Source organism: Pomacea canaliculata, linkage group LG2 (genome assembly GCF_003073045.1).
Source record: "Pomacea canaliculata isolate SZHN2017 linkage group LG2, ASM307304v1, whole genome shotgun sequence".
NCBI classification, from domain to species: Eukaryota; Metazoa; Mollusca; class Gastropoda; order Architaenioglossa; family Ampullariidae; genus Pomacea; species Pomacea canaliculata.
In genome coordinates this window covers 44776281-44799636 of record NC_037591.1, presented here as the reverse complement: position 1 = coordinate 44799636, position 23356 = coordinate 44776281, and the positions used below count along the sequence as shown (strand labels likewise).

Below are 23356 nucleotides of genomic sequence, written 5' to 3'. Positions count from 1 at the left end.
GCCCTAGTAACCAATACTGCGGAACGCCGTCAACAAATATGGCAGAACCATGGAAGGTTTGTGGGGAAGAACGGATTTCAGAAATCAGAAAAAATAGTCATTTAATCATTTAGTTAAAAACAAAATTAGTACTTTCCCTTAGACCCTGGAAGTCGTATCGCATGAAATACTTAAGTAATCATATGAAAAATGCTTTAGTCAACTACGTTGACTAACTCAGTAAACTTTCACAGGGCCTGGGGGCTACGGGAACATCATGGGAAACGTCTTACATTCGTAGTTGCGACGCACTGTCCAGACCGCGTAAATATTGCCTTGTGCTATATTAGGGTTCGGTAGACAAGACGCTTGCCCCAGTTTACCAGGGATGATGAGTTCACTTCATAAATACTGTAACCAACACGTCAAAATGGTTACGTATGGTTGGGCTACATCGTACATGCAGGAATAACACAAGATGGAATTCTCAGCTGAAGTTTCTTTATTCTGCTCTTTTCTCGGCGGCTGGCCTGCCTCCTCTCTCTCTTTCCAATTTCAACAGGTCCCACGCCTTTTGTTGTTGAGCTTGAAAGGGAGAGTGCTTTCCGCCTCAAGGCGATTTCGCATGGTCCCATGCCACTGTCCGCCCCGCTACTTATTTGCCTACCCTCGGAACATTCTAGAATGTAGATCCCTCCATCCCCTGCCCCCCCCTCGCCCTGTCAGGTCATTGTTTCCACCCAAGTTCTCAGGCGGGTGTAACAATAGACCAGTGGCCAGGGCGGGCAGTTCAGGGTTGGCTACCTACGTCAGTTTGTTTTCATCCTTAACACAAAACCTGGTGGCCTCTGAAAAATGCCATACAGCTATATTTCTGACTAAGTTGTGAGTAAATGGTTTGTTTGAAACCCAAAACATTGAGGGGAAATGATTCAAAATGTCAGAATATATCATTTAAGCTCAACTTACCATTTCATTTGCTTGTTTCTTTTATGTAATAAACAAAAAACCAGTTTTTAATGTGATATCTGTCTTACAATCCTTGTAAAAATAATTAGTTAAAAGCTTGGTACAAGATACTATTTCCCCAAATATGACTATGAACATTACCACACACAGAAAGACATGAAGAACACAGATATGTTTACGACAACAGAGACATCAGGATGGTTTATTGATATGTTTACAACAAAACAGACATCAGGATGATACATGGATATGTTGTAAAGGCCTCATCCAATGGGAGAACTGAGAACATTTTCTAATCATTTCATGACAGCACAATCTTTCTGTGCATGGTGATGTTTGTGTGTGTGTCTCAAGAATAGAAAAAGAGTGTTCACCCAGATTTAGGAAATGGTATCTACCACTGAGATTTACTAAATCATTAGAAAACAAAATTGCATTATACTTTTCCTTTAAGAACAATGGAAAACCAAATAGAAAATGACATTTAATATAATTTGATAGGATGCATGTATTCTGCAGAGTGAAAAGGTGGAGTGGGCAGAAGTGAGCAACCAGCTACGAAAGTGTGGACTTCAAGATGTCAGAATTTTAGCTGCTTCAAATTTGCCTTTTGAATCAGGTGTCTGACCTAGCAGAAATATCTTCTTTAATACCTTTTGGGGTTAATAATAATAATGGGTACTTATAACATGCAGCAATACAACCAAGATAGATAGCACTCTCTGCATAGACCAGCCATGATAAGTGAAAGAACAGACAGTGGCTGGTGAGTTTCGTATAGGACACCAAACAGCATAAAGATGAAGTACAAGAGTAGAATGTAAAGCAATGGGTGAAGGGATGTAGGTATTGTAAACAGTGTAAAGATGGAGTCGTTACATGATGGTTAACAAGACAATGTTACAAGGGAGTTAAGTGATTAGTGTTTTACGCCAAGTCAGCAACTAAGGCTATATCACAGCAAGACAGCCAGCCCTATAAACAGATGTCACATGCAGACAAAGAACAGTGTGCCCGAGACAACTGCTGAACCCAGGACATCCAACCTTCACTGTATTGGTGATAGGGGCAAACCGCTGCGCCACTCTGCTGCCCTACAAGGGAGTTAAGAATAATAATTCAGGGATAGTACTGTGAGAACAAGTATGTTTTCAGAAAGTTTTTGAATGTAACCTTGGAGTTCGAGTGGTGAATATGATGTGGAAGAGAGTTACACTGCTTAGCAGCATAGAGGGAAAATGTTGTCCGTATGTGATTCTCTGTTAGAGTGGAAAAGCTCGATGTGTACATGTCTTTCATTTACTTCAGCAAATGATTAGAAGAAACAGAATTGTGTGTAAAGATTTTGAAAAGAAGCTTAGAAAATACAGAGCCTTGGGGCACTTCAGCCTGTGCAATATCACAGAGTAGAAGAGTTGGTTTCTTTTTATTCTAATCCTTCTAAGATGGCAAAAGGGCCATTCATAATACCCTTTGTCCCTATATCATGTTTATGAGATCCCACTGGTATATTTTATTGTACTTAGCTCTGTTACTAATTTTGTTATTATTAAGGTTACTATGTATGCCTGGACTTGGACAACAGTCAGATACTGCGTCACAACATCTTAAGTCTGGTCAGGGAATGTCAACATCAACAAAGTTTAATACAGGACTTGATGGATACCAACCATCACCTCAGGTTAGAGAAGTTATTGCAAAACATTTTATTGAATGATCTAGTCCTTTATCAGGCAGTAGATTGTAAAAATATGTCTTGTGAATATATAATGTGCCATAATAGCCAGGGCTCAAAAACAGATATTATGTACAGGGGTGTAGCGCTAAGAGAAGGAGAATGTGACATTTTGTGTGTTTAGAGCGCTCTATAGAATAAATGTAATAACCCACAAAGTATGCTAACAAAGATTTTTGTTTTATAAATAGTAATATCTAACCTAAAAAAAAATGCTGTTTATGGACAAGACTGTAGACATTAAAACATCTGCAAGCATATGATATCAGGCCTTGTATACAGTAGTGCATGAAAATTCAGATGCAGATCGGCCCCTGATAGCTGCCTTTAGCCTACACAAATTTGTGGTCCTGAATTTTCCCAATCTTTGAGTAGCATTTGCATGATTGGCAGATATCATAAAATAACATGTGGGTATGGAAGATGGGTGCAAGGAACTGAGACCTTAGGTATTACCAAAAGAGTTGCAAGTTAACAACAAGAGTACATCATCATCATCATCATCATCATCGTCATCATCTTTCCTTCTTTGATTGGTACCAGTTAAGGAATAGTTGTATTGATGTGATGGTGCTAGTCATCAGGGGCCATAGTTATGTAGTGAGGGTAAGTTGTTGCCCTGGAGCAACATGGGAAACTCAATAACAAGCGTCTTGTTTCCAAAGTTATGAAGTGGCTTCCAGACCCTGCAGATGTTGTTTTACCTTTTTCTACAGTAGTTATGGAATGGTAGCAAAGGTTTCTTAGGATAAAGAAACATGAAGTAGTGTCCATTGGGTCTGGATGCCGAAGGATGTCAGGGAAGTGTCCTCAGTCACTTACTGTTCAACATAATAATGGCAGATATCCCCAAAAGTGTAAAACATGTTAAAGTTATACAATTTGCAGATGACACATCCCTCCAAGGAAAAGTAGAAATATGTGAAACAACCCTAACAAACACAAAATCATAGGAATAGATAAGATGCAGAAGGATCTGAACAAAATAGCGAAATGGTTTAAATATATATGATGGCTTCAAACTGTCAGCCACCAAAACCCAGGCAATAATAGTCCAAAAACCAAACTAAAAAAAACAGAATACCATAAATTAACATTAAACCAAAAAACCCTTAATTATAATTAATTATAGTTCACAGATACAATTTTTAGGTGTTATCTTTTCAGAAAAAACAAACTGGAACCTATATGTAAATAAAATAACTAAAGCTGCAAAAAAAAAAAAAAAAAATCTTATGAGAGTAGCTACTGGAAATTACCGGAAAACCAATCCAAAGTCTCTTATTATCCTCTATCACACCCATGTGATGTCTAAACTATTATACACAGCTCCACTGCTAGTCCACCTTAGATCCATTCAGATAGCTAAACTCCAGTAAATACAGGCCAGGACGCTAAAAGTAGCATTAGGAGTACCTTATACACACCAAACCTGTCAGTACTGGCAGAAACAGGTCAGAAACCCATAGAATTGATAATCCAGGAAATGACAGCCAATTACTACTACAAGATGCAGTGTCTCCCACCAGAACATCCAGTCCGACAGATTCATTTACAACCCCACAGACACAGTAAAGGCCTCCTCATTCCACAGATGACCATTCAACAACACATCCAAGACAGAAAGCACAAAGGGTGTAGAAACAAACATTACAGCCCCTTACTCATCCATCAGCATGCTAACCCCACCCTGGACACTCCCACAACCACAGATAGACTTTGATCTCACAACCTATAACAAAGAAAAATACCCAAAGCAAATCACTGCTGAAACAAAACTTAAGCTAACCACCACAGACAAAGACCACACACACATATATGCTGATGGATCCCACGATCCAGAAATACATGCAACGGGATTAGGAGTTTACTATCCCGACAATATTATTATCCTGCTCTTTGTTGGAATCTCACTTTAATTCTCATTAGGGGCCTGTGTGGTACTTCTGTCGCAGTGATAACATGGCTACGATGGTGTCCATCTTGTAGACAGGATACCATAAAATGCATTTCATGAACTTTTCACATGTGCTATTAGCTATATAACATTCAGAATGTAGATCTATGTGTATTATCTTTTCTTTGTCATACATTTTGATGTGACAGGGAGGATGCTGCAGACCTCAAACAGAAAGCTGAGAAGTTCTACACTCGGCTTAAGGACACAAAGGTTATGCTGGAATGCTCCAGAGTCAGAGTGCAGGTAACTCGAGAATCCCATATCCCAGGAGCAAATAGCAATTTCTGTCCAGCATATATAGAAACATATGGCAGTTTCAGTTAATTTTCCAGCACCCAGAGTTTTTTTGTTTCAAGATCATATGTTCAGCTGATGTGCTTGACAGCTTGTTGATTACAACAACATATAATTAAATGAGGGACAACTCTAGCGGGAACAGTATAGTTGCAACTGTGGCTCATTATTACAAGGTAGATCTTCAAACTCGAGATTTTTATCTGCACCCAAGGGCTACTGCTGTGAATGAGACTGACAGAGTAGGTAGTTTCTATCAGCAGGTAACCTATAGTCTCCGACATCTTTTCCTGTCTGTGCCTAGAGGTACTTGCTTTGATTTTGGGGCCATAGTTATCTCAAAGTTATCTACAACTCTGTTCTTTATTTATAACACCTGAAGTTTATTTTCTTGTGGCTATATTATCTGGAAGTCTTCTAAGAAAAAAATTATTTCAGGCATAAAAGAGCATCTGCATTGCATGTTGTTGAAAGCAATGTGTAATGTAGCAGGCATACATGTGCAGATCATTGTTAATGTAGGAACATACTTTTATTTGTTTATTTTTCTAACTGCAAAGCAAATCTGATCACATTAAGCAATCAAATTGGGATTTTCAGGAACTTGAAAAGGAGAAAAATGGTGAACATTCACATCATGCAGAGGAGGGGAAGAAGGAAAGAAATCTGCATAATAATACTTTAAAGCACTGTCAACAGCTAGAGGCAGAGTTATCTCAGAGAGAAGTGGAGTTGGATACACTGCACAAAAAAATTCATCTTCTTCAGAAACAGGTACCCACAATCTTTGAATTTGTTTTCTTCAGAAACAGCACCTTTGGTTTTGTGTCCTGTGCAAATAATAAGAACTGGCTGTAGTTGTGACCCATGCAAACATTTGCTTGCCAAAGTTGTGTCATATAAGCAAGGTAGCCACCGTTGTGGCTGGTGTCAGTAACAGCTGACTGTTATTGTCTAATGCCAACATAAAGAGCTGGCCATTTTTAAGCACCATGCAAACAGCATTTGCTGGATACTGCTGTATTTGGTGTGTTAATATTATACTCCAAGCAAACACCTAAAGGTGGCTATTTTTATGTCCATGAAAACAAGGAGTTATTGCTATTGTGTCCCATTCAAACCATAGGAACACTAGTACATAATTCACAGACGAGACATATCTGTACTTCTTTACAATGATAGGCGGTTTTTGTTGTGTTGCGGGAAAACACTGATAAATCGTCAAGCAAGTGAAAAGAGTTTTATGCAGAGAAAAAGGGACATTAATTATTATTTACTGGACAATCTACTTACAGTAGTAACACTTAAGCATTGTTCACAAAAGAATGTAATGCTGTATTTTGTACAACACTATAAAGAGTGAGCTCAGATTTGTTTCATATGTGAGAAAATAATACAGGTTGTACCAGGTATCGAAATAAAAGGACTTTGTCTCTGCTTCTATAAACCTATTTGTTAAAATCTTTTTTCATGACCTCATTGTTATTTGTATTTTAGGAGGGTGAATATACATTATCCATTTATTTATAGTAATAGCTTAATTTTTTTCAGGAGGAAAAACGAATTTCCCGCCAAAATAAAGTTTTCCAGGACTTTATGAAACATACAGCTAGAGCTCACTCAGTTATGGATGGCAAGTAAGTGATGTGTGCAGGAGATTGGAGTGGTAAAAAGCATGTGCTGGTAGTTTCATTTATTCTTCTCAATTACACAGAAGTGCAGATTGATTGGATCTGCTTAACAACTTTCTAGTCTGAAGTATATCATTCATTTCGATCTTTTTTTTTTTTTCACAGCCAAGACCTTAAGTTGTAGTGAATTTGCTATTGTTTAATGTGATAATATCATCTCATTTTTCAAATACTGATTTTCTGAAGATTTCCTGAATTGTATCCTTGACTGTAAACTATTTGACGGTAAGTGTTTTTGGCAAAGCTGCAGGAGTTGGGGGAGATATTGTTAAAGCAAGGATAGCAAACATCAGGCAGAAATTGGGGAACTTCCAAACCAAATGTCTGAGGAAAATTTTCAAGATATTCTGGCATAACACAATTACTACGAAGAATTCCTTACAAGAACTGGCTGCACAAATATGACAACCATAATCCAAAAAAGAAGATGGAAATGGCTATGGCATGCATGCAGAATGAAACCAGAGGCACCACCCAAATTAGCCCTTCATTGGACAGCTGATGGCAGGAGGAAGCGTAGTCGACCAAACCAAACATGGTCAAAGTCAGCAGAGAGAGAACTAAAAGATCAGAAACTGTCCTGGAACAGCATGTCTAAAATTGCTGCTGACAAAGGTAGAGGTCTCAAGTGGTTTACATACCACCTTAAGTACGAAGAGGACTAAACAAGTAGTTAGTGGAATAAAGTCACAGATATGTCTTTTGTGACATAATGGTAGTGCATATTAAAAAAAAAGGTGTTGTCATCTCACTAAGTATTGTTAACTATATAAATGTTTCTGCAACCCCATGTTCCGCTGGGAGTGACTAGGAATAAGAGAGAAAGAGATATAGCAGGCTTGAAAAACCCAAAATTATTTCCATTCCAACTAAAGGCAAATACCATCAACAACAAGCTCCAGACCTTTACCAACCGATGCCTACATCATATCCTGGGAATAAGATGGCTTGAAAAGATCTCCAACAGCAGCCTGTGGAAAAGAACCAACCAGAATGCCACTAGCCAAGACATAAAAAAATGCAAATGGGGCTGGATAGGACACACCCTGCGCAAACCAGCTGACACCATTGCCAAGCAGTCACTTGTCTGGAACCCTCAGGGGAAAAGGAGAGTTGGGAGACCGAAGCAGATTTGGAAAAGAACAGTGTATAGAGAGTGAGGCAAAGGACATTGAACCACCTGGGCCCAACTGAAGGGGGCTGCCCAAAACCGGGTCTGTTGGTGAGGTCCTGTTGTGGCTCCTCAAAGGAGCAACAAGGAATAAACTAACTAAAGACAACTAAAAGTGTGTTTAGAAAAGTTTAAACCTTTTATCAACCTTCTACATTTGAGCCATTTTCTGAACTGGGGCTGGCACAATAGAGTGATTGGCCTGTAAAATAAATGACAAGAATGTATGTAGGCTGTGTCAGCACTAAGAGAGCCATGTGCCAAATTGCTGAAATACTTGTAAGAGTCCAGACCAAGGGTCGGCAACCTTGAAGATTCAAAGAACCATTTGGATCCAGTTTCTGCGGAAACAAAACACCGAGAGCCGCAAATGCTTTTTGACATCTAAAACTCTGTAACTGCTGGTATGTTTGGTATGTGTTTGAATGTGTACCTTGTATTTCTGTGACTGTTTGAATGTGTGCTATTCATTTTGAATCTGTATTTAGATGTTATTTGTTTTTATTTGTTTAAAGCACATAGAGTTTGCTTTATGGTGGAGAAATGAGATGTATAACTGCCTAATGATGTTGCAGGCTGCTGGATGTCATTGATGTGTATGAAAAGCAGCTCAGTGATCTGAAGCAGCAGCTTGATTTAACCAGGTGTGTAGTTCTTGCTGTGTGTTGGTGTATCTATGTACAAACATTTTTGCTGTGTAAGAAAACACTTTGTGTCAAATTAGCCATTCTTTTCACTTGGTGAAGTAAAACTGCATGTCAAATTAGCTGTTTGGGGGCTGGTGAAGTAAACCTAAAAAACTTATATCAGAGGCTGAGTGATGCTTTTGTTTGTTTTATATTTGCTTGCTTGCTTGCCTGCTCAGATCAATGACATTAAACTGGCATCATTGACTTTATGCAATTGGTTCACTACAACTGTAGATAAACGTGTGGAACATGCACAATAGTAAATAATAGTCTGTACTCATCACTAACCAAGCTGCTGTGATTGTGGCTAGTCTTGTGAAAATTCCTTTACTTTCAAGCACACTATGCATTTATATTGTTGTGATTTGATCATCAATATAGGCACAAAAATTATTGGTAAATTGATTTTTAATCAAATGCTGTTTTGTTTATTTTATGACTGGATGCCAAATAAATTATAAAAAATGGCTTGGAATTACATTATCCAAGTGCATTTTGGTCCACAATGTCAGAAGCTGGTCATGATCATAATCTGACACTACTCTATTTTGATTTTTAAATTCTCATGTGTGCAATCATGTGAGCAATCTAAAAAGAAAATAAGTCATCCAAGGGAGAGAATAAGTTTCAATTTGATACCAAAAGCTACAGACTTTTGTTTCGAAAAATACAAACACTCAAATGTAAAGAGTTTGGATAGTGATTTGTTATGGATAAAAAGTACACAGTGGATCAATAGAGAGGTTTTGGCAGGACTTCCTGCCTTTATCTTTTACGTGTTCTGTTTGAAAATCGTTAATAGTGTGACACATTTATTTCACATTTTTCAGTTAATTTAGTCTGTGAAATGTTTATAGGTTTAGAAAATTAAACTAAGCAGATTCTTCCCAGCCTCTTAGCTATAACAGAACCTTTGCACAATCAATCTGCTTAAGCAAGAACTCAAGTGGCTATAATAAATAGATACTATTATTTTCATTACAAGATAATTGGAAAGTGCTGTCAATGAACTCAACAAACGTTCCTCTCATATTTTGGTCTTCTATGATACAAGTAAACCCAGTGTTCTGATGGTGGATGCAAGAAGAGAGACTTGTAGCCTTCACCACAAGATTCCTGAGTGATTCAAGAGTGACTGCAAGAAAGTAATATTCCCAAATTTTGCAGGGTTGGCTGCCCAGTTCTTCCATGCTGTGGAGGCAGTCTGTCACAAATACAGTGAGGTCTGGCTGTCCTGGGTTCAGATCTTGTCTTGGGCATGCTCTTCTTACTCTTCATGTGGCATCTGTTTACAGGGCTGGTTGCCTTGCCATGATATAGCCTTAGTTGCTGGCTTGGCATAAAACACCAATCTCCCCCGCTGCTCTTCCGTGATGTGTGATTTTGTGTTGCACGTGTGTGCAGGCATGCATAGTGTGGTTGCCATGCACTTTTGTGTACTTATGGAAATTAATGTGTTGTGAGTCTGTTTGAAGTGCTGAGAAAATGCACTATGTCAGTAAACATAAATAGAAGAAGAAATGTTAGCAGTAATTTTCAATATGGACTACTTCCACTACTACATCTGTCGGCGCCCAGTGTCTGTAGAAAATGACCATAAGCCCCTGAAATCAATCATTAAAAAGCCACTGTCAACATCTCAAAAGAATGCTGCTTCACTTGTTGAAGTACAAAAGTAGAAAAAGAGATTCACCGTTCTAGGGATGTGCTTCCATTACAGTCATCTTCAATTGACAACTGGAAATTTACCTCATTGTCAGCTGTATGCCAATCTCAGTTGAAAGAAAGAAATGAGCAAACACCCAGCACTGAAACTACTTATCGTGGGAAGGTTGCCAAAAGATAGTAAAGACATTTCTGAAGAAATAAGCGTACACATGCTTCCAGGGAGAGCTGACTGAGAAAGTCTGCTATTTAAAGGCAAAAAGTTGATAGCTCCTAAGACACCGCAATATGACATGCTTTGGAGACTGACTGAACCAAGGACACATATACCATGGCATGCCTAGCTAAGGCTAAAGAAGTTGTTTTCTGTATTATGTTACCCTAGATCATCCACCTTGGAGCCAAATGCACATTCTGTAGCCAGTTCCAGAACAACACGAACTTGTATTACTGGACTGCTGGCAGACGATTTTTTCCCGTTAACTGCTAAAACGAGCCAGGTTTGTAAAAAGCTTCCGGTTTAGTCACATTCATTATTAAGGCTTGCAGAGAATAACACCGGAGAACTTCGCAAGAGGCTAAGCGTTGGTCTCGGCAGACAGACAGCAATCCATCTATACACATTCATTAGAACAATCAACATAAGGAGCCCCCTAATGCCACATAAGAAACATCTTTACCTTGGGAAAAACTTGCTGTTGACCTATTCCAGTGTGATGGCAAGCAATTTCTCAATATCATTGATTATTACAGAAAGTGTATTGAAGTTTCTTTCTAGCAGTCTTTGAAGTCTCTGTACCTATTTAACAATGAAATAATAAATAGGGGTTGTGACACACAAAAAAAATTTTTTTTTCACTTAAATTACAATTCTTTCAAAAACCAATTTTGAACAAGATGACAAAAATTATTTCCAAACCTTGCTGGGAAGACACAGCTCTACTCTCCACATGAAAGTTGTCTGGGTGGATGTCATGTCTAAATGGTAAGTCAATGGCTGATGAATCATTAAATGTTTATAAACCTCCTCCCCCCACTATCCATTCTAGAACCTTCTATATTTTTTCTTAAAAATACTTTACATTCAATGCAATTCTTCACATTTGTTCATTCAGCATGTGTGGCCCAATCTGTCCACAACATACTGACACAGTCACACAACTTTCACACCATAACAGACATACTATGTCGCCTAACTGTGAAAGATCATAACAGGCGCACTATCACCTAACTGTGACACATCAGAAGGAATGACATCATCCTGCATTGAAGAGAAAAACAAAGAGCTTTGTGACAAGCAGTTGAGCAAAACAGACAATAGAGCATGTAACAAACTGAATCCAAGGCTAACTTCTGCTGTTGGCATACGGTCTGGTGGTGCTAGTGCCCTTTTCCATTTTGCACTTGCAAGGACAAGAAGCGACTACTATGATATGGGTGAAGGGGGAAGATTCAGCATCTGTTGAGAATTTCTCCCACCCACATCCCTTCTCTAACCATCACCCCAACACGTAAGACATACCTAAATAACACTTGTGAAGATGTTGCAGATAGATATGCAGTATGTCAGTAACTTTACCCAATATTTTTTTTTTATTGCAGGCTTCGAGAGCAGGTAATAAATGAGGCAGATAAGCCGCTGTCCACAAGCTCATCCAGCGAGGCCAGATGCAGTACACAGCAGATTATTGGGGTTCGAACCTTGCTCATCTTTGCTTCCACCTGCTTCTATGATATATCTATACATACACATTTGCCTTTGTGAACCTGTTCGCAGTTTGTTTAATGTAGATAGCAGGTCCGTAGCACTTACAGTAACACTCTATTTCTGAGTGACCATAAAGTGGGTTTTTTTTTTCACAAGTAAGGTTGCAAATATTTGTTGCAAGCTTTTTTACCTGTATGGAACACCAGCATAATTATACTTTGCAGTACGCTTTCCAGCTCATTCCATCCTGTGACTGAAGAGAAGTTGAAAGGTCATTTTACACTCTATTGTCTGGCAAAAACATGGTTAGAAATGTCCTCAGGTGAATACATATTTCAAGTTGACTGATATCTGTCTGCATTTCTGCCAACCCCTACAATATTGCTATTGTCCAGGTCAACACTCCATCCTCAACTCATGAAATGGAAAAGTGTTATGGTCAGCTAGACAAAATCATAATAGTATTAGTGAATGACATTCGGTGAATGAAATTCTAAGAAAGTCTCACATCTTACCAACAATTGGCAGACTTTCTCTCTCAGATATATATATATTATGTGCATGATTTTTCAGTTTCATTTTTTTGCATTGTTTCTTGGGTATTATTTTTCATGAGAATGAGTTTGATTAGATAAATTTGATTTCAAACTTTTATTTCATGCAGAAATTCATACTTTTAGTCATAACATTTACTTAAGCTTGCGAGTGTCAGGGGGTGTGAGTGTGGCTGTATGCACTCATTAATGTGTATTTGTATACAACAGGCTAGGCTAGGCTAACCCTGACACTCATGTATGTTTGTGTACAACAGGCTGCCTGCAAAGAACTGGGTGTGAATGATGCAGAGAAACTTGTACCTGCAATACAACAGCTACTAAGGCACATGGCCAGGAACTACACAGTGGAACAGGTTGGAACAGCTGATGTATTTAAGCTTTTTATTTGTAACTTTACAGTAATAAATTATGTTGATGTACAAATATTGGGCAAAGGGAGGGGAAAAACATTTTTTTTCTAGCCACAAACAGCATTAAGACGAAAAGAATTCTAGTTAATTTTCACAACCTTCATTCTGAGGGTTACACTCATTAATGCATGTTTGTGTACAACAAGCATGCATATCAAATTTCACAACCTTCATTCTCAGGTAGCTTGCCACACTTCCTCATGTGCAGAGAACTTATTTTATTCCTGTGGTAAATGTAGGTAATTAATTAAAATATTCACTTACACATGTAAATAATTGAAATTTGTTATACAAGCAGTAAACCTTGTCTGTTAGCTATGGTGCTACTAGTAGGTGTAAAGGTCTATTCGGCCACTATTCCATGAGGTATTTGGTCTGATGTATAGTTGTACTGCTAAAGAAAAAGTGTTGTAGATGTGACTTTTTAGTTAATTGCACTGGCACTACCTAATGACCTTTAGCAGTTTTGAAAACGATTAAGTGAAGTATGCACTAGTCAACAACTCAGCATTTTTTTGCACAATAAATTGACACTTTTGCACACTTTAGAGGTACAGTATTAAATTGTGTGCAGTGTACTTTTTATGTGTTTAGGATCACCAAAATAGCCAGTGGTAAGATAAATAGCTTTCTAATTGTATGACTAAAGTAGGACATACAAATACACACAAACGATCTGCCTGATTCTGCTATTCTAGGATATAAAAATGTCCTCCAAAGACTTGCCATTGTTGTAGGATGTGCCATTGGTGATGCAGCAGAATAGGAATATCCAGATAACTGCCTCACATTTGGATGCAGCATCATGTGCCAGCACATTTCAAGGGAAACAGCAGACACAACCAAACAACATACTGACTGAGAACATGTTTGACACTGTTCACATGAATAACTGGAGACAAGACATGAAAAACCTCCAGGTATTTTCTTGAAGCTGTGTTTCCAGAATTAAAAAATGATATGGTGTGTGTTAAAGCTATAGCTTGACTTAAAAATATGTGGCATACAAAAGACTTGCATTTCATTGTTAAAAATTTTTGTTTTCCTTACTTGAGCAGAAATTGCGAGTTGCACTGAATCAACTTCTGGGACAGGTTTTGCCCCGAGCCCGCATCCATCTTACTGGGGATCATACAGTCAAGCGCATGGCAGAAATCATTGATGATCTTGCTAAGGAGGAAACTACTAATGTGTCCCAAGTATATTAGAAATATTCAGTTACAACAATTCTATGTTATCATCTCACATTGTCTGTTATAAAGCAACTGTAGTTTGTATGTGTAGTAAGCAAATGTGAACTTGTTGTTTATGAAAACTTTTTATGCTAGGTAGTTGCTATCTACTTTGGAAAGAATAAACCAACTTCATCAAACCACACTAAGATGAGTAAGAATAATTATAAAAAGTTGTTTTGAGATCAAACCTGTAAGTGTAACAGAGAATGTTGAGCACAATAAACATTGTTAAAATTATAGGTGTAACTAGGCCTAGGCCAGAGAGGTACTGAGGACCAATGACACAAATGGCAGAGTAAGTTAGAGTGGAAAGTTTGTAGGGTATATGGTCTACTACTGGCAGCCAGTGAAGAGAACGAATTATGAGTGATATGTGTTCACATCTAGATGCTCTGCAGATGATAAGAGTAGCATTATTCAGGATCCTTTGAAGTCTTTCAAGAAGATACTTGGGAATGCCAGCTAAAAGAGAACTACAATAGTCCATCCTTGAGAGCACAGGCACAGAGTTTTAGTTGCATCAGTGGTGAGATAATGACAAATGGTACTAAGCCTAAAAAGTTCAAGGTAAGCAGTTCTGCAGACATAAGAAATACGATGAGGAAAAGTCAAACTGATTGAGAATGGCACCCAGGCTGCAGAGAGAGGTGGATAAAGGAATAGATGAGTTGTTTATGGACAGAGACAGAGGGAGTCGAGGATGACAGAAATTTCTACCCTGCAGTCCGCAAAAGACATTGCTTTTTTTCAAAAGTGTGTTCTCTTTAGGACGTCATTCAGCTACAGTATAGTTTATGTGGATGCTGAAAAAAAAGAGGAAGCTGTGATCATTTATGTTCAGCTCTAATGATTATTACTTTGTGGCTTGTTTTTTTTTTTTTTTTTTTTTTTTAGGATGGATGGGAACATATTTCACGAACGACATTAGAGAGCATTGTGAAGCATTTTCAAAGCCTGTTTGACGTCTCAAGTGTGTCTGGAATTTTGCCACGTATGAATGAACTCTATCAGCATTTAGGAGAGGCACAGAATGTACTCAATACTCTTCGACACCTCCTTGGACTGAGTGAGTTTTAATTTGGAGAAGTAGTATGAGTACATGATGATAATGTCTAATGAGTTACAAGTCAGTGTTCATTGGATAAATAGTATGGGGATTGTCTAGTGATCTGTGAGTCTTTTTCCTTTGTATGATGGTCAGGGAATGTATTACTATAAAAGAGTGTGCTAAAGGTTGCGTGAGTGCTTGAGAAAATTCTTGAAAAAATGTGATGACCTTTGAATGTAAAAAGTGAGCCAATCACAATGAGCCACAGGAAAGATCATAAGACAAAAGAGCCGGCAATGCATGACAGAGGTGCAAAAGCCAACCTTTAGAGGTCTGTTGTAAACCCCATTTGTCCAATGTACATATACACTCTCCAGCTTCTTTCATTTTCCAACCCTACAAAAAGATTAAATAGAACCATGCATGACAGAGGTGCAAAAGCCAACCTTTACAGGTCTGTTGTAAACCCCATTTGTCCAATGTACATATACACTCTCCAGCTTCTTTCATTTTCCAACCCTACAAAAAGATTAAATAGAACCCAGTTAATAGTAACATGTTCAGCAATAACATTTTTTTGACTCACGAAAGTTAAGCCTACAATCTGACTTTCAAAGTAACCCTAACCCTGACTTTTCTGACATCAGGGCCCACACTCATCATAAGTGAATTGGTCCCTGTTGACCAGGAGCATCACACACTTAATGATCACTAAGTTGTCTTTGTCATGTGGGAGGAATGAGCTTTTAGCAGTTCTTTTTCACTTGGAACATATTGATAGGAAATGCATGTCAGAAGGCATTTATGGACAGGGTCCAGTATAGGCCATGACCACCAATAGAGTGGGTCATCATTGAAGCTTCTACAGTTTTGAGCCTTCCACTTTTAAAGCACACAACTCTGCTCAGAAGCAACACTTTTATTAAGCACCATCATACTCAGCAAATTTCTACCAACATGCATTTATTCCATTTCCATCTCTGGACACAGTAAACAGTGATATGTGTTTTTAAGGTCCTCCTTTTGTTAGTGTGTAAATCTACTGTAAGCTATGCACCAAGTCTTAGGATGCTATAACAGGATAATCTGAAATAAGACTACTACATGTAGACCATTATTTTCTCTCTTGTGTTGGGGGTGGGAATAGTACACAGTGAAGCATAAACATTTTCTGGGAAATCTGCTCAAGACTTTCTGGGCTTAGCCTCATCATTGTCAAGATTGATATCTCTAGATCTTCACAAACAAATCTTGCACTGTTCATTCTTTTTGGTACATCAGTATCAACAGATTTTTGAATTTGGCAATCTGTCTCAGTTGGTCAGTGTTCAGGCAAAAAGTCCACATACAATCCCTAAAATATGGAGGGGATATGAAAAATAAGATATGGGGAACCATAATGGCAGGATATAGCATGTCCAGCATAATTTGCATAACAAAGTTTGTGACATCTGATATGTATATACTACCAAATGGCTTTTATACAAATGTACACATTCTAAAATTTTTGCCTGAAAGTAAAGGTTATTTTTATTGCATTTGATGACGTATTGTGTGATGTTAATACCCTATTGATATTGCTTTTCAGTGGAGGTCAGTAATTCATCAGTGGTAGATGCTGTGGGAAGGTTATGTCAGATGCAGAACTCAACAACATCACAGTATCTGCAGCAACTCTTTGAGACTGATGACCTTGGCAGGTATGTACAGCTTGAGAAATTGAATAAGAACTTATTGACATTCAGTTTCACTAACCGCTTTTTAGTTAATTCCTCAGGTTTCTTCAGAGTCCTGCATCCTCCCGTTGGATGTAGCGACATATTCCTCAAAGCAGCGCATGACATAGTCATCTGCATAGATGGCTCCATGGATTCAGCTTGGAATATCACCAGGCCCTGGTGATATTTCATTTTGTGATTGCTTGATTAAAACTTACTTTCTTCTCAGTAAAGGGGGTTTTGATGACTTCTGATTCTACCTTTTTATACCATTTTGATTCTTCTTAAACTTCTTTCCTTCTCTCCTCTAGGATATTGATGTTGCTGGATTCAGCGAAGAAGCTGATGAGTTTGTAAGCAGCAGCTTCCTTATTCATTTTCAGTATTATTGGAATGATTGCAGGTTTTTCTGTGTTTATTATTCTTGATAGATTCCATAGCTTTCTGCCATCTCAAAGTTTAATTGTTCTGTTTTCCTTATCCAGCTGTTTCTTGCTGCTTGGGTGAGAGCTTCTTTGTAGATTGCAGTCTTTTCTTGAAATTCTATATTGTTCTGGAGTGCTGGTTCATTCTCAGCATGTTCTCAAGCTATACTGACCTGTTTTTCTAACTGCTGTAACTTTTCTGGCCAGTAGGTTATGTAGGTTTTTCTTGCTCTTTTAATGACTGTCTTAAGAGCTGCCTGGAGGACTGCTTTATTGAAATGTCTCACCACCCTATTGAAATGTTTCACCATCCCATTGGTGTTTTTTCTGCAGTTGTTGATGTATTCATATGTCAGCAGTGAGACTTCTTGACATCTGGTACACGGACTTTTCGCCGCCGGACGTTTCGGAGCCGGACGTTTCGGAGCCGGACGTTTTGCCGACCGGACGTTTCGACGCCGGACGTTTTGCCGACCGGACGTTTCGGAGCCGACCGGACGTTTAGCCAACGTATGTTTCGTCGACGGAGGTTTCGGCGCGGGGCCCTCAGCCGACGGACGTTTTGTCGACGAACATTTCGGCACTTCATTTCGGCATTTCACGCGGGACCTTTAGCCGAAGTCAAGTGTGTGACGCCCTTTAGCTCACACATTTCTCTCGCCATTGTATCAATGTATCAGTGAACTCTCTCTCACTATCCCTCCTCATGTGAACCGTTAGCTCACACATTTCTCTCGACATTGCATCAATGTGTGTCTCTGCCAGTTCTCACGTTCACCTTCCACCTGGACAATATTTCTGTTTGTCATCTGTCTCACGTTCCCTCGAGATAGTGCTTCATTTATTCATGTGCAAGATTCTGAGAAGTAAGTAAGCATCTCTCTCTCTGTTCGTGCCTCCTGACGACGTCATCGAGGCGTTTCAACAGCTCATGGATTCGCTGGATGCCGACACTGACGAGACGCTTTCAGACTTCCTCGCCTACTTTGAAAGTACAAGTACATGGCTGGGCATTGTGCAGCGAGGACGCCGTCGTCGCCATGTGGAACGTCTACAGTCGTGTGGGAGACAACCTGCCCAGAACTAATAACTCGGTCGAAGGCTGGCACCGTGCCTTTGATAAGCGAATGTCTGTCACGCACCCAACACTTGGCCGGCTTGTCAGCAAGTTAGCAAGGAGCAGGCAAGCACCGAGCTTATGATGGAACAGCTTGCCATGGGCGTCAGGATGCGAAAAAACAAGCAGTACGAAGTAGTCAACACACGACTGCAAGCGCTTGTTGCAAGGTACGCACAGGAGGATGTTTCAGTTTTTCTCAAAGCTGTTGCGCATAATCTGTGACACAATCAAAGTGAACTGTCTGTGAAGTCTGTGTGTAAAATTTGTTTGAAATAAAGAATTATTGTGTAATCTAGTAGTTACTTTCATTCTTTGAGAAGTAAGTAAGCTCTCTCTCTCTCTCTGACATAATGCGTCGAAAAGTCTGTCGGCAAAACGTCCGGCGGCGGAACGTCCCGGCGGCGAAACGTCCGCACATGTTGACATCTTGCTTTCTTATAGCTCCATGTAGGTAGTGGTCTGCATTCTTCTGGTTGATCAGGGGTTCAAGGGGATCTTATGTTTGTGATGGTTACTTTCTGCCAACTGGCCAAGCATGGTTCTGTGTGCATTGCCCAGCAGGTTCTTTGTCACAGGGTTAGGGTTAGGGTTAGATAGGGTTAGGCTAGCACAGGAGTTGTAGTGTTTAGTCAACTGATAAGAGTGTTGGGGTGTCATCTGATCTGTAGCTGATTGTCATCTTGCCATTCCAGTTCTTTACTCCCACTCCTGGTAGATTGCTTCACTGTAGTCACAGCTTTGGGAATGGGAGTTGAAGTTTCCAATGACAATGTAGTTCTTTGAAATTTTCATTGAGTACAATGATAACAATCAACAATAGTGTACAATATAGATAACAATAGTCAACAGATGTCTGCGCCACATCCTCAACATCAGATGAACCAATATCTCCAATACAGACTGAGAGAACCAACCAAAAAAGAGATATTAAGAAGTGGAAGTGGGGCTGCATCGGTCACACCTTACGAAAGTTGGCCATCAATTTAACAAGACAAGCTCTGGGCTGGAACCCACAGAGGAGGCGCAGGGCTGGGAGACCCAGACAGACATGGAGGAGATCAGTCCACAGCGAGGCGGAGGCAGCTGGGATGACATGGTCCCAACTGGAAAGGGACGCCCAGAACCGGGTCCAATGGTGTGGTGTAGTTGCGACCCTATGATCTACTGGGGGTGATTAGGAACAAGAAGACAATGATAATTCTCAGTCTGCATGGCAGTGTGCATTGTAGATTACCATCGGTTAATCATGAGATGTGTCTCCTGGATGCAAGGTATATTGCTGTCTTCTTTGTGGAGTCTTTCAGGAAAAAGGAGGTTTTTTTTCTTTGGAAAATGCCCTATGCACTCCACTGCAGCACACCCAAGCCTTAACCCTGCTTCCATATTTTTTGTGGTAGCCACTGGCCTTTTTCCATATCCCTATTGCCCTGGTTCCATATTTTGTCATAGCCATTTGCATTTGCCCATATCCCTATTGCCTGGCTTCACCACAATATGTGGTAGGACATCCAGCAGTAGCTTGGGTTGGGATCCTTTGAAATGAAGAGCTGGAACTCTTCCACCCTGGTGAGACTTTAGTGGTAGAGCAATTAGGGCTAGTTGTCTGTCATTTAGCACTGTCATGTGCTGTGCTGCATTTTGCACCTGTAGCAGGCCAAGCACATTCAACCAGGCTGTTTGCTTTTTTTTTTTTATTAGAGTGGTCATTCTCCTAGACAAAATGATTTTGAAAATCTGATGAGCCCCATCTATCTGTCTAGTTTACCAGAGTTGGTGCCTTTATTCGTCTTCAAAGCCATTGGGTAAACTTCTCGGTCTGTTCAGCCATTAGGGGCTTTGTAGAGTTTAGGCACTCTTGTTCACTCTGTGGAGCCTGTCATAGGACACTGGAATATTTTGTAGAGATAATGGTGTCACCTGATATGATATATATATCCTGCCTCTTCCTTTTAAAAACACTGCCAGTTTATCCACAGCTGCTTATTTGTCCAGACAAGCCCAGTTATTTCACAGCTAACCTCCAATATCTGAAGCCTGACCTCCTATCTGCTACCTGGCTTGTAGGGATATTTTAATATGTCGTTTTTGGGATAATATCTTAGTTTGTGTCCACAGTTGCATTATGATCATGTGAGTTGTACTTTCATCTGTTATTAGAATATAAACTAACCTTTTGCTTGTTTATTACAGTGTGATTCGGCGACTGGATGAACATAAACAGTTTTTCCCAGCTTTCAGAACGATAATGATCAAACTGTTAGATATTCTTGGTAAGTTAAAAGTACTGTTCATTAAAACTTGCGTACAAAGATCAGCCTCATAATAGCAGTGGATCTCAAAGGGTTTTTTTTTTAAACCAAGATAGCCATATAGAAATGCTTAGGCATTTGAAGTGTATACCAAATACATGATTTGCACACATGAGATAGTTTTCCTTTGAGAAATCAAGATAAAGAGGAAAGTGTATGTCATGTCAGATGTCATTTCCTACTTAAAATCTCAATGTGAAGGTTATAGGTCTTTGACCTCATTATAATCTAGGTACCTGTGGCATAGGCATGAACCCTGAGATGTGAGGCACTAACCCTGACAGAGACCTGAGGCCTTGAAAAGAAAGCACAGTTGTTAGGGCAGGGGAGATGAGATGAGCTAGGGACTGGGAGAAAGATTAGTCAGAATATTGCTGTCACTGTTGTTGACAGAGTTATTACTCCTGACATTTTTTTTACTTGTGAGTTTCATTTTTAATGAGACAAAAAATAATTACCAGGTTATTATCTGGTTAGGGTGCTGAGAATGAGAGGAAAATGTGAAGAACTTTTTTGGATTGGATGAATGAGATGATATTTATTGTACATGTACAAGTATGTGTTTGTGTGCGTTTAAAGGGAACAAAGGGTGGCATTGAATTTAAAAAGTCTTTTGTGTGTAGCGGGCACGATTTTTGAGAGTTGGGTGTGGGGAGCTCACTTCCTTCCTTTCTTGATTTGGGACACCAACACAAGTTCGTACTTCTGCTCTTTATTTGGATGTTAAGTTACGATACTGAGAGAATGCTGAGAATGCCGAAAATACTGAAAATACCGAAAATGCTGAAACGCTGAAACATGTTGCCCTGAATTAGGACAACTTGCACTTCGACCCTCTCGTCCTCGACACTCAACAGAAAAGAAAGTTTTGCTTAGACCAGAAGTCCTTTATACAGATCAAACTCTCGTGACCGCGAGAGTTGACATTCAAACTAGAACTCTAAATAATTGTGTAAATACACATGACATTTTGTTTTCCTAAATGTCATGGGTGTTACATGTGATGTACTACTTTTTTTAAAGTTTTGTTATATTTTTAGGTGTGGAGCGCATGGATCAAGTAATCCCTGCAGTGCGGGCCCTGAAACTTCTATCAAACTGATGACTTCAGAGTGTTTTGATGTTTGAAATGCAATATTTTCAGCTTTTAGCTGATACATGGGAATTATTCATTTCAGTCTTATTTTATTTTTGACGTAGCAACATAGAGATGGAATGAAGATGTGTACCAGCTTCTGATATAGAGAGTATATATAGATATAATCTCAATATAGAGAAATGTTAAATGGAAATGAGTGTTCTTGGTAAATATGAAAATATTTGATTTATAAATCTTATGTTACTTACTATCTATCTATCTATTCCTCTTCGTGCATCAGGTTGCACATAAGGCCTCAACCAGAGTCCGCCACCGATGTCGATCGGCTGAAACACGCTCTAGGTGACCCCATGTCCAGCCCTTTCCTTTCATCTCCCTTTCCACTGTTCTTCTCCAAGTTTCCTTTGGGCGGCCTCGTTTTCTTCGGCCGTCTGGAGTCCATCGTAGGGCGACTCTGGAAAGGTCTGCTGTCTGCTGGCGGAGCACATGTCCAATCCATCGCCAACGCCTTCGTTGAACCTGCGTGGTGATGGACTCGGTTTCAGTTCTTCGGTGGAGTTCTTCGTTGGTGATGGTGTTTGGCCAAAAGATGTTAAGTATGCGCCTGAGGCATCTGTTTTGGAAGACGTCAAGCTTGTTACTGATGGTTTTGGTCATCTTCCAAGATTCTGATCCGTAAAGGAGGGTGCTGATCACATTTGACTTGAAGATTCTCAGCTTGATCTTCTGGCTGATGTTTTTGCCTTCCATGTGCTCCTGAGTGAGGCAAAGGCCTGACTGGCTTTCGCCAGTCGGGCTCGAATCTCCACCTCCGCATCCCCAGTGTTTGACATTTTGGACCCAAGATAGGTGAAACTGTCAACTTCCTCAATCTCTTCTCCATTTAGTTGATGCTGTCTTGGACTCTGGCGTTCACTCTCATACTGTTAGTCTTTTTTGTGCTGACCTTCAAGCCAAGGTTTCCAGCTGTTTCTGAGAAGGCCTTTGTTTTTTCATGCATGTCTTGGTGGCGGTGTGACAGCAGGGCAATGTCATCAGCAAAGTCCAAGTCTTCCAGCGCTGTTGTTGCTGTCATAGTCATGGTCCATCTGAGCCCTCTCCTCTCGCTGTCGGTGGAAGTCTTCATGATCCAGTCCATGGCCAGGATGAAGAGGAACGGTGACAGAATGCAGTCCTGCTTCACCCCAGTACTGACGTTGAAGGGGTCTGTAAGCTCTGTGTCACAGACAACCTGGGATTTGAAATCGCTGTACAGCATTGCAATGACCTGAACAAGTTTTGCAGGGACTCCGTAATGCCTCAGGATCTTCCATAAGGACTCGCGGTGGATGCTGTCAAAAGCCTTCTCCAGGTCGATGAAATTGATGTACAGCGGTGTGTTCCATTCGTTGCTCTGCTCCAGAATCTGTCGCAGAATGAAGATGTGTTCGGAGCAGGATCGCCCAGGGCGAAATCCTGCTTGCTGTGGTCGGAGGTCTTTCTCAAGAGTTGCCGTCAGTCTTGACAAAACAATCTTGCTGAAGACCTTGCTGGTGAGGGAAAGAAGTGTTATGCCCCTCCAATTATTGCAGTCT

The 23356-nt window shown here is 39.8% G+C and overlaps 1 protein-coding gene across 4 annotated transcripts; it reads left to right on the top strand.

Moving 5' to 3' along the window:
* Positions 1–3: 3 nt before the first annotated feature.
* On the top strand, positions 4–21991 carry LOC112557088 (centrosomal protein of 70 kDa-like). 4 transcript variants are annotated; one of them, XM_025226719.1, is made up of 16 exons: positions 4–56; positions 1468–1567; positions 2503–2629; positions 4790–4886; positions 5538–5711; positions 6489–6574; positions 8375–8443; positions 11756–11846; positions 12673–12771; positions 13566–13748; positions 13887–14027; positions 14958–15129; positions 16700–16811; positions 17141–17182; positions 20565–20644; positions 21724–21990. In XM_025226719.1, the coding sequence occupies exons 1-16, from the start codon at positions 39–41 to the stop codon at positions 21783–21785; spliced, it is 1653 nt and encodes a 550-aa protein (XP_025082504.1). In that variant the 5' UTR covers positions 4–38; the 3' UTR covers positions 21786–21990. The 4 variants fall into 4 exon arrangements, with proteins under 4 accessions (XP_025082504.1, XP_025082506.1, XP_025082505.1 ...); XM_025226722.1 differs by having other exon boundaries at positions 20–56; positions 1468–2091; XM_025226721.1 differs by lacking the exon at positions 13566–13748 and having other exon boundaries at positions 21724–21991.
* Positions 21992–23356: the final 1365 nt, after the last annotated feature.